Source organism: Ceratotherium simum, chromosome 4, assembly GCF_057802395.1.
Source record: "Ceratotherium simum simum isolate JZ-2026a chromosome 4, ASM5780239v1, whole genome shotgun sequence".
Lineage (NCBI taxonomy): Eukaryota > Metazoa > Chordata > Mammalia > Perissodactyla > Rhinocerotidae > Ceratotherium > Ceratotherium simum.
In genome coordinates this window covers 53,367,073-53,377,739 of record NC_141903.1, presented here as the reverse complement: position 1 = coordinate 53,377,739, position 10,667 = coordinate 53,367,073, and the positions used below count along the sequence as shown (strand labels likewise).

The window sequence follows — 10,667 nt, the reverse complement described above, 5'->3', positions numbered from 1 at the left end:
AATGTATTCTTTTGCCTCCTCATTTTGCCTCTTTCCCTGTGCTTGTGTCTACGTATTAGGTAGGTCAGCTACGTCTCCTGCTCTTGGATAGGTGACCTTATGTAAGTGATGCTTTAGGAGGTTTCCAGTGTCCTTTCCTCAGTTCTCAATGTTCCAGGGGTGACCCCTATGTGGGCTACGTGTGTCCTTCTGTTGTGGCCTGTTAGCTCTCCCTATAGGCGCCCAGGGAGGCCAAGTTATGCTCCTGGCCAGCTGTTGTAATGCTCAGCTGTTTGTAGTTGTTGTGGGCCCTTCAGTCTCTTTATCAGGTGTGGGGAGCCCCAGCACAGTTGGCTGCAAGCTCTAATACCACATTTGTGTTGCAGTATTTCTTTTAAGTGAGTAGGCCCCCAGTGTGGCAGGTTGTTAGGCTCAGGGCCTTACAATTGCTGTAAGCCTCTAGCCTATTAGGTCTCTTGTCAGCTCTCTGAGGATTGCAGCTGGGTGGGGCTGGCCTCAGGCACAGGAGCACCCAATTGTTTCAGGCTTTGGAAGGTGGGGCAAACCTCCTATGTGGGTCTTTGAGAAGCACAAGTGTTCTGCAGCTGACAAGCCCTGTTGCCCACAGGTCCACACACACAGTCAACACAGTCCTGCCCCGTGTGAGCGCCCCGACCCCCAAGCAGACCCAGTCTCTCCACGGCGGGAGCCCCACACACTCCCCCACCACCCCACACTCTCCACTCGCTCCTTGTGCACACCCTGCCCCACTCAAGTCGGCTCAGTTGCCAGGCTGCAGAGAATCCAGTCACCAATCTATGCAGGCCCACTAGTTGCCTGAGGGCTTGTTGTTGGGTGGGGCCAGTCTCTAGGGTGGGCTGCCTGCCCTTGCTGAGCTGGATTAAATCGGTGCTCTAGCAGGTGGAGCAGACCCTGGGCTAGCAGGCCTCAGGGAGAACTCCAATGGCGTCTGTGTCAGCACGCTCACACCAGGCCACAACAATGGCTGCCGCCAATGTCCCAGTCCCTGGAGAGGTCTCACCCCTCACTGAGATGCACTCAGGCCTATTAGGTGAGTCTCTTTTCACCCCAGCACTGTGCACCTTTCTTTCTGGTGATTTTAGGATGCTTTCTGGAACGGGTGAGTTTGTGCGTGGGCCCTTTAAGAGCCAGTTTTAGTTTCTTTGTGAACCGGGTTTTCTGGGGGTGCTCCCCAATGCTTTAGTAGCAGGCAAAGTCAGATATTATGCCGCTGGTGTCGATTGTGCTGGGTCCACAAAATGCCCACAGCGGGGGCGCTCCCGGCTCAGGGCCCCTCGCCTCCAGGGAGGCTGCGTACCTGTGAGCTGCTCCCGGCGGCCGTGACGCTGGCGGCTTGTGAAGGCGGCGTTTTTCCTCTCCAGAAGGGAGTCTCTGCCTCTTCCACCCCAGTTAGGATTGTCCGTTGTTGCAGGAGTTCCTCTCATCCAGTTTTCAGTTCTGTCTCAGGGGTAATTTTTCCACGAGTAGTTGTAAATTGGCTGTGTCCACGGGAGGAGGTGAGTTCAGAGTCTGCCTACGCCGCCATCTTGACTCCGCCCTGGTTGAATATTTTAGATTTTATTCTGTTGATATTAGAAAGCCATTTAAGATTTGAGCAGGGGAATAATATTCTTTAAGAAAATAACGCTGACCTGGATGGATTAAAGGGGCATGACATACTCATTTGTCCGTAATTTGGGGAAGAGTGGAAGATTCCCTCTAATTCATTAGATGTGCATTTGTATCTTCAGGAGCAAAATAAGCAGCATATCTTAATGCATAAATTCTCCTCCCACATACGCATTCTTTTTCATCATGGAGCAAATATTTGGCAGCCAAGTTATCTTTAAAGTAATAAGGGCAAAAACTATTTGGAATAAATGTTTCAGAACCATTTGTTACTTTGCACAGACCTATGAGCAAATAGGATTGAGCTAGAGCATTTACTATAGTATGTGGTTCTGCAGGGTCTGCCATGTTATTATATACACTTTTATCTTGGCTAAACTCTAGCTGTTGCCACCACTATTCCTCAAAGACCTGGAGTGTCAACAAGATAATCGAAATAGCAAAGTGAGAGTCAAGAGTTTTTCTGCCTGTTTCTGGAAGTCTTAGGAAGATCATTTCCTTTGTATTCCTTATATTCAGAATATATAAGCCTTCCAGACATCTAATCTTTACCAGGTCAAACATTTCAAAAGACAGTGAAATTATTTACCAGTTGCTTTTCAGTTTAAAGCAAGTGTTTTAAAGCCTCCCTCCTGAATCTATTTATAAAAAAAGAAACAAAACAAAAAACTAAGTAAATGCCATATAATCCCGACTACATTGTCCTGGTGTGAAGATCCTAACATAGCATGGTGGAAAAAGGTTCTGAATTATGACCCAAGAAATCTGAGTTCTAGCTCTAGTTTCGTGAAGTCATAGCCTGATGGTTTTTGTCAAGTGTCATGTTTAATGGGGAGGGGTTAGGATTTTTGTATATGGTCTCTGTCCAATAGGTACTGTTCACATTTTCCTAGGGAGTCTAGAAAATGAGGAGACACGTGATAAGATTGTGGTCAATGATTTTGGGTGGAAATGATGTGTGTTACTTTTGGGCGAGAACATTTAATGCCAGTGTGAGACTCCCCAGAATTCTTTCTCTCTGCAATGATGACTGACAATTTTCCAGATAGTGGTGGCTTTGTAGGTCTGGATCCAGGAATGAGGGAAGCCCCAGGGATATAGAAGATCCTTCCTTTTCTTCAGTTAAAATTTTACTGAGTTTTCTATAGATAGATGTCAAAGCAGCTTTGAAGGGAAGTTAGTTTCCTATCATTGAAAATACTGAAATATAGACTGGGCAACCTCTTGAAAGTGGTGCTGTAGAAACTGGTTGTGTGTGATAATAAGAAAGACATATTTGGTCTTCAACGTGTTTCTGGCATAGAGCTCCTAAAAGTCTTGGAATTTCCTAAGTGATGAGAGTGATAAAGGGATCTTTGGTTATTTTAATGAGGTGACTTTTGGAAAGCACCTAAGGATGGGGTTTGGTTGCCAGTAAAGCCAACCATGTTAGTAGAGGGTCGGAAATTTCAGTCCCACCCCTCAATCTCTGAGGAGGGCAGAGGGGCTGGAGGTTGAATCAATCACCAGTGGCCAATAATTTAATGTTTTAATCAATCATGAAGGAATTATGGTTAAATTTGTTGGGTGAAATAACGATATTACTGTTATGTTAAAAAAAAGTTCTTATCTGTTGGAGATAAATATTGCTGCATTTAAGAAGAAGTAATAAAAAGTCTGGGATATACTTTAAAATACAGCAACTCTCCCACCCCCCACAAAAAACACCTAAAAGAAATGAACAAAAAGCTGAAAGAGTGTGCATGTGTGTGTGTGTGTGTGTGTGTGTGTGTGTAGGGGGTGGACAGAACAAGAATGACAGAATATTGATAATTGTTGAAACTGGGTGATGGGTACATGAAGCTGCATTCCCATTATACAATTCTCTTTACTTTGTGTATGTTTGAAAATTTCTACCACAAAAAGTTTTAAAAAAAACCTCTTTGCCTCTTCTTTTCTAGGAATTCTCCAAGAGACAGAAAGATTTAATCTCATCAGCAAATCCTCACAAGGCTGCATTTGTCGTATCTTCACTCTCTCTCTCTGCCCGAGACCTTAAGACATTCTGCAGTACCCTTTCAAATTTGGAGCCACCTTAGTCCACTGGGCATTTCTAATGTTAGCAGTGACTTCTGGGAGTCTACCTCATCCCTGCACACCAACACTCCCACTGGATCATGGCCATGGTCTCCAAATGAGGTTCTCTAATTTTAGATTGGAATCAGGAGGATCCAGATGGGTTGCCACTTATAACTAGTATAAATTTCAGCCCACAAGGAGAAGTGTGCAAGAAATAGTATGACATTTTTTTATGACGTCACTTAATTTATATTTCAAGCCTTAATCCTACTGGTGTCCTGTTTGGGTTTCCACTCATCCCTGTTTGGAAATCATAGAAGGCAAAAATTTTGAGGATGGGGTGAGAACATGGCCACTGGTTATTGGAGCACACAGTTGTAGGTTAGATGTCCGTCAGCTCAGTTGCCATGCCTCCGTAAGGTTTGGTGGCTCCTGTGCCATGCAAGGGACAGGTTGCCACGATTCTGCTTGTATACCCAATATAGCCATCTCCTCTTGGAGTTTTTGCCAGATTGACCCCTCCAGCCACATTTGAGAGGCCCCTTTCCCCCCATAATGCACAGACATCTCTCTGACAGCTAGCATCTCACAACACTCTAGTAGGGTAAGAAGGGAATTTCTAATTTCAAAAATTCTGCTTCTGTAATGTTTCTGCTCAAGTATCCCCTCTTTTCTACTGAGTTTGGGATTTTAGAAATAAAAGCCAAGATTATCGCATGCTATTGTTGCATTCAGCCCTGCCACGCCCCTCCTCTGGCAATGAACAGAGTCTGCTACCCATTTGAATGCAGAAGGGAAAGGGTGATATAAAGGGAGAAAAAAAAAAATTAAACAGGAACAGATTAACATCTCAAAATATCCTGCCACATTTGAAAGATGTGAGAGTTGAATTCATGGGAGAGGTTCAATTGGGAAAAAGGAATTGTTCTTGAAAATGCGGTCTCTGCAGTTGCAGAGGCTGTGTTGGATGTAGGTCCACAGAATGCTCTGATGTCATCGTTGAGGTCACTGCTGTGGGCCTGGCAACCTTTGAACCTTAACAGCCCTGCACTGTAGTGAGCCCTGGACAGTGCTGCTGGTTCACCAGGTGGTCTGAGTTCTTCAGCCGTTTAGAAGACTCAACTATTTTTATTTATATTGAATCATTTGAACGGATTTCCTGAAAGCCAACCTGTGGGAAAGGGAGAAGCTGGACATTAGGCATCTTCTAAGGGACTCTTCAAACGGCTACTATGAAACGGCGACAAAAGAGGAAACATCTGGAAAATGAAGAGTCCCAGGAAACTGCTGAGAAGGGAGGAGGTATGTGCTGGGGAGTTTGGAGCCCTGGGGTTGCTGGCCAGCCTGGGCCTTCTCTAGGAACTTGAGGAAGGTGGGACTGAGGAGGTGTCACCTATGCAGTAGGGAGGGAGAGACCTGGTATCGGCTGATGCTGCCATGTCCATCCTGAGGGCACTCGTGGTATGAGACAGCAGAGAAAGTCCAAATGCCCCTGAGATGGAAGGTCAGGGCTGCCGGTCTGAGGACTTCTCTCCTGGGGCTACCTGTGCCTGGAGTTATGTCGAACTCGTAGCAGGCTGGGGCCTGGCTTGCACAGACTCAGAGGGGCAGCTTCAGTCCCTGCATTCTCTCCTATTTATTTGATCTTTCCCTGGGGTCACTGGGTGGAGGGTGTGAAGGCAGTTGATAGAGGTCCATAAGTAGCAATGTCCCTTTCACCAAAGAGGAAAGAGAAGCCCAATGAGTTAAAGGCCTTGTTGAAAAATATCTTGCGAAGTGAAATGCCTGTTAGAAAGGAGATGAAGAATTTGTCTAGGGATGGTGTCATATGAAAAGCATGGAGATTTGATTCCTTTAGCAGGAAGAATTTTCCAGTTGATCCATGGGAGTTTGTGAATCCACAGGGGTGGGGTTCCTGGAGGAGATCAGGGAAGGGAAAGGCCTTCCAGAGACTGAGACCACATGGATGGGAGTGAGAAGTGTTGTCAGGGCCCTGCAGGGAGCTCTGCGAGAGTGGATTTACTCCCAGGCCACGTGGTGACTGCATGCATTACATGTAAACCAGCAGCTTGCCCTGAGAAAGGGGGTGGTCACAGGTAGGAGGCGGGCAGAATGGAGGCCGCCCCAGAGATCTTGCTGGAGACTTCTGCCCCAAATTAGAGCCCAGCAGCTTCCATGAGGCCTAGGGCCCTGAAAACTGTAGGATAAGCCCTGGGATGGAGGCTGGACTGTAGGCAGATTCTTAGGCAGCAGCTGGGGCGGGATGGTAAGGCAATGATTACTCCTGCCCCTTACACTTCAGAATATTTTCATCTCTATGTGTGTGTGGTGTTGGGGGAGCAGTGGGGAGAAGGGGGTAGAGTGCTCATCAGATAGGAAGTCTGAGTGGTAAAGTTCCTGTCACCATGCCTGAACCCGGGTGACACTCAAAACGTGTACATGTGTAAAGAGAATTCTTGTTAAGGGTCTTCCGTGAGACAGTCACTCATGCACTCACACAGACTCTGATCAGAAAAAAGCTGCACATCTCCACACACAACTTCTTTACTAAACCACACACAGAGCATACAGGTTTATACGCACATCACTCCTATACTATGTTCACATACAATCCATGTGTATTGCTGTCCTCTCCTCCCACACCAAACTCTGGAGTTTATATATATATGCACAATATACATATATATATATCTCCTCAACTCTCAGCTCAACAAACACGGCTACCTTCAACTATCTTTAACTACCTCTCTAAGAACCAGTCACATGTCGTATATGCCACACTCGTAACACATTGTGTGGTAATAGAAGACCCACTTCTCACAAACCACAATAAAATAGGTTCACCAACTCTTATCAGAGTTGCCAGATAAAATATAGGATGTCCAATTAAATTTGAATTTCAGATAAACAATGAATAATTTTTTAGTATGAGTATGTCCCAAATATTATATGGGACATACTTACACTAAAGATAAGCATGATCAAAATATTGCATGGGAATACTTATGCTAAAAAATTATTCATGGTTTATCTGAAATTTAAATTTAACCAAGTGTCCTGTATTTTGGTTTGCTAAATCTGGCAACCCTTATATACTTACCACCAGCTGACATATTATATACTTATTGTATTTCTGTTTAGTGTCCATTTTCCTCTACTAGAATATTCAGCATTTCCAGAGTCTACAATAATGGAATAGTGCCTGGTACATAGTAGCTGCTCACTGAATATTGTCGAATGAATGAATGAATGAATGAATACATACCGTAAATACAAGCCACACCGTATAATCAGGAAAATTACATGTCCTGTAATTTCTGAGTTGTGAACACAAACCATGCACACAAACATTCCACAGACACAGATACACACATTTCTTGCGTACTCACCACACCAACCCCATACTTATCCAAGATTTAGCTGATACACATCAGTCTCACAGACATATTCACAGTCACCACACAGGCCTACATTCCTAACAAGACACTAAAATTATAATTGTTGATTTTAATTAAATACTGGAGTATCCACCAGGAACCAGACTCTAAACCACATGTATTCACTGCACCTGACATATATCAGACACTCAGTAAATATTTGTTGGACAGATGAATGATGGACAAACATGCCCAACCCACTATGTCTCTGAGGCTTTCATACCTTCCTCAGGCATCTCGAAGTCACAAGAGGATGACCCTCAGCTTGGATCCACTGGGGTGGCCAAAGGCTTGGTCCTAGGGGTAGGGGAGGTCTCCTCTGCCTCCGAATACTTCTCCTGTGTTTCTTCTCCACGCAAGCTCATTCATGGTGGTAAGGGAGCAGGCTCTTTGGTTACGGGACTGCTTGGGTGTGGGGCAGGAAGCACATAGATCCAAGTGAGGCTGAGAGGAAACCCAGGGTAATCAGAGGTGACCAGGGGTCTGGGAGGAGCTCGGGCAGGATGGCAGAAGCTGTTAGGAGAGTGTGGATTTGAGCTCAGTGTAGGAGAGTGTGAGCCCTGGTGGAACCACGGTGGGGAAGTTAAGGAGCAGGGGCCAGAGAGGTCTGAGCTTGAGGTGCAGGGCAGAGGTGCTTCAGAGGAGCATGTAAGCTTTGCCTTTGCCTTTGCTTCCGGAGAATGACAGAGTTCCTCAGCACAGCACTCCAGCATGGGAGTGGGACCATCCAGCTCAGGCTCACACATCTCACACAACCACTCTCTGCGCATATCCATTCTCAGACACACACAAAACCCAAACACATGACCCACAATGCCATTCTCCTACACCACAGCCCCCATTCCACAAATACCATGCCAATGATATCACAAACTCACATCGTTCTCATAGCACACACACCCCACCAGCATCCCGCATACCACAGCCCTCACCACCACACTCCACACCGCTATATACAGACACCCCTCGGTATCGCTACACACCCAAATGAAAAGCCCACAGATGACACTACCCCATAATATGAACACCACCACCAAGCTCATCGCACAACTACATCACACCACAGTCCCACTCTCCTATACCAGACATATTCTCACTTGTTCCCTCAGTTTCTGGCATGCCCCACGCACGTTCTTACGTCTCTAATTTCCTTTCCCAGGAATCCAGAGATTACATCGAGACAGTCCCCAGCCTACTTCACCCCTAGTCCAGGTTCAGGAACGAGGGGAGACTGCTCCCCCCTCACCACATGTCTCCTTCTCGTCCCCTTCATCCTATAAGACCTGTGTGTCCTCTCTGTGTATAAACAAAGAGGAAAGGGGCATGAAAATATACTACATGCAGGTACAAATGAAAAAGGGTGTGGCTGTCTCCTGGGAGACAGAGGAAACTTCAGAGTCACTAGAAAAGCAGCCGAGGATGGAAGAAGTGACCCTTCCTGAGGACGTGCGGGTAGGTACTCCCCCCTCTGATATTTCCACCAGAAACCTCCTGTCTGACAGCGACCCCAGTGGGGAGGAGAAAGAGCATGAAGAAAGGGCAGAGTCAAACAACCCACCAGTGTCGCCCGCAGTCGAGGAGAGACCCAGGGCCAAGACGCCTGACTGGCTGGTGACCATGGAGAGGGGCTTCAGGTGCATGGCCTGCTGCCGGGTCTTCTCCACCTTGGAGATCCTCCAGGAGCACGTGAAGTTTGGGATCAGGGAGGGCTTCAGCTGCCACGTCTTTCATCTCACCATGGCTCAGCTGACAGGCATTGTGGAATCAGAGAGCGCCCAGGAGAAGAAGGAGGAAGAGAATGAGAAAGAGAAAGAGAAGCAAGAAGAAAAGGAGAATGAGGAGGAGCAGCCCGCAGGGGAAGACCTTGGCATGAGGAGACCCCGGAGCCAACGTCCAGGCTGTGTGTTTCATTCTCCAAAGGACAGGAAGTGAGCAGGGGCTGGGTCTGCTGAGGGAGCCGTGCCTTCCCCAAGCCAGGACTGTCTCTCCAATCCAGGCTTATGCCTCCATAATGGAGAGTTGGGGGCTTCATCAGCTCAGGGAACAACTGAAGGGGGGATAAATGGGCCCGTTGCTTCTTGCCCAGGCTTTCAATAAAGTCATGATTGTAAGTGGAAATTTATCTTGAGCTTTTCAGCTCCCGCAGGAAGTTCTGAAAATTTCCAAGGGCTAACAGAGCGCCTTTCCTCTTTAACTAAGAAGTGTCTTCCTCTGTTTTGGTTTCCACACAGCAACTGAGATTCATGGGCCAGAAGATCCTGGAAGATGGTGTGGCCTTTTCTTGGGAGAGGTAAGGCCTGAGGTTGGCATAGTCTTCTGAGCCTATGTCACGAGGTCCCAGAGGAATCTAAGAGAAGGGTCTGCAAGGCTGCACTGTATTACCTGGTGGCTCTGCAGCTGCATCAACTTGTGGCATACCCAACGCTTTGGGGGAATTGACCTCTGTTTACTTAAGCTAGAAAGTGGAGAGTTTTGACTGGGAGTTTTCTCAGTGTCTCTATGATTGAACTCAACTTTAAGAGGAAATACTGCCTGCAGCCCTTCTAGGCAGATGTGAGAGCTCAGCACAACCTCAAGGGCCAGGAGTGGTCTGAGGTGAGGACAAGGGGCCTAGCAGGGCCAGAGGTTTGAGGCCTGAGAGCCTTCAGCCTGAGCTTGGATCTCACCCTGACGCACGGACATAGCCTTTTGGGAGAAAGGGGAATGTGTAGAAGGAGAAATACGGAAATGATGTCCCAGGAGATCTAGAAATGTTCCAGAAACTTCAGCTGTCTGTAGTTATCTCGAAACAAACTCGCTGTGGGGTGAGAGGCTCTGAGCTTTAAGACAAAGGTGAAGGGTAACTCTGACTAGCAGAGCTCACATCGCTTCTTGTCTCTTCTTGTTCTGCCTCATTTGTTTTATCGCTCCCAGGGAGAAGAAAACTGTGGGGATAGAAGCAGACAGAATGCCAATGGTATGAAGCAGGATGAAGAGACCAGCTCTCTGTCTAACATCATATGACAATATAAACTTCATATGCAATAAAGGATGTTTTCCAAACCTTTCCTGGATATATTCTTTAATTAAATTTATTTCTCTCTCTCTCCCTCTCTCTATCTCTATCATCTACATCTGTCTCTCTGTGGTTTGTGGTTTGTGAACAAAGTTTCACATAAGCACCAAAGACATCCATCAGCCTTTTCCAGAAGCAGCCGTACTCAAGCTGCTGGGATTGATTAGGCTTCTGTGAGACTATTTTCCCAAGGCTGGATTCCGCATTTCACATGAGACCATGACAGACTACACTGAGTTCAGATGAAGAGATTGGGAAGTAGCAAGTGCTGTGGAAACCATGGCCAATGGGTCATGATGGAAAGCACTGTAAAGGGAGACTTCAGAGGGCCGGAGGGTGGTCTCCATGTCTCCCAAGGTCTGGCCTGGAAGAGGGACTGTTAGTTGTGGCTTCACAAGGAAACACCAGGACAGAGGAAAAATTTCTCAGTCTCAAAGCTGTCCGTAGAACAGGTTCCTTCTGAGATGGTCAGACCATCTTACAGCGCT

At 46.7% G+C, this 10,667-nt stretch overlaps 1 protein-coding gene across 1 annotated transcript; it reads left to right on the top strand.

Moving 5' to 3' along the window:
- The first annotated feature begins 913 nt into the window (after positions 1–913).
- LOC101394264 (protein FAM170A) lies at positions 914–10,063 on the top strand. The gene is made up of 6 exons (XM_087429901.1): positions 914–1,051; positions 3,570–4,989; positions 7,357–7,497; positions 8,284–9,052; positions 9,356–9,414; positions 10,038–10,063. Exons 2-5 carry the CDS (start codon positions 4,920–4,922, stop codon positions 9,360–9,362), a joined length of 987 nt encoding a protein of 328 aa, XP_087286027.1. The 5' UTR covers positions 914–1,051; positions 3,570–4,919; the 3' UTR covers positions 9,363–9,414; positions 10,038–10,063.
- Positions 10,064–10,667: the final 604 nt, after the last annotated feature.

Coding starts and splice junctions, on each gene's coding strand:
- LOC101394264 (XM_087429901.1), top strand. CDS start 4,920: ATGAAACGGCGACAAAAGAGGAAACATCTGGAAAATGAAGAGTCCCAG. Junction 4,990..7,356: donor AACTGCTGAGAAGGGAGGAG/GTATGTGCTGGG, acceptor TACCTTCCTCAG/GCATCTCGAAGTCACAAGAG. Junction 7,498..8,283: donor ACGCAAGCTCATTCATGGTG/GTAAGGGAGCAG, acceptor TTCCTTTCCCAG/GAATCCAGAGATTACATCGA.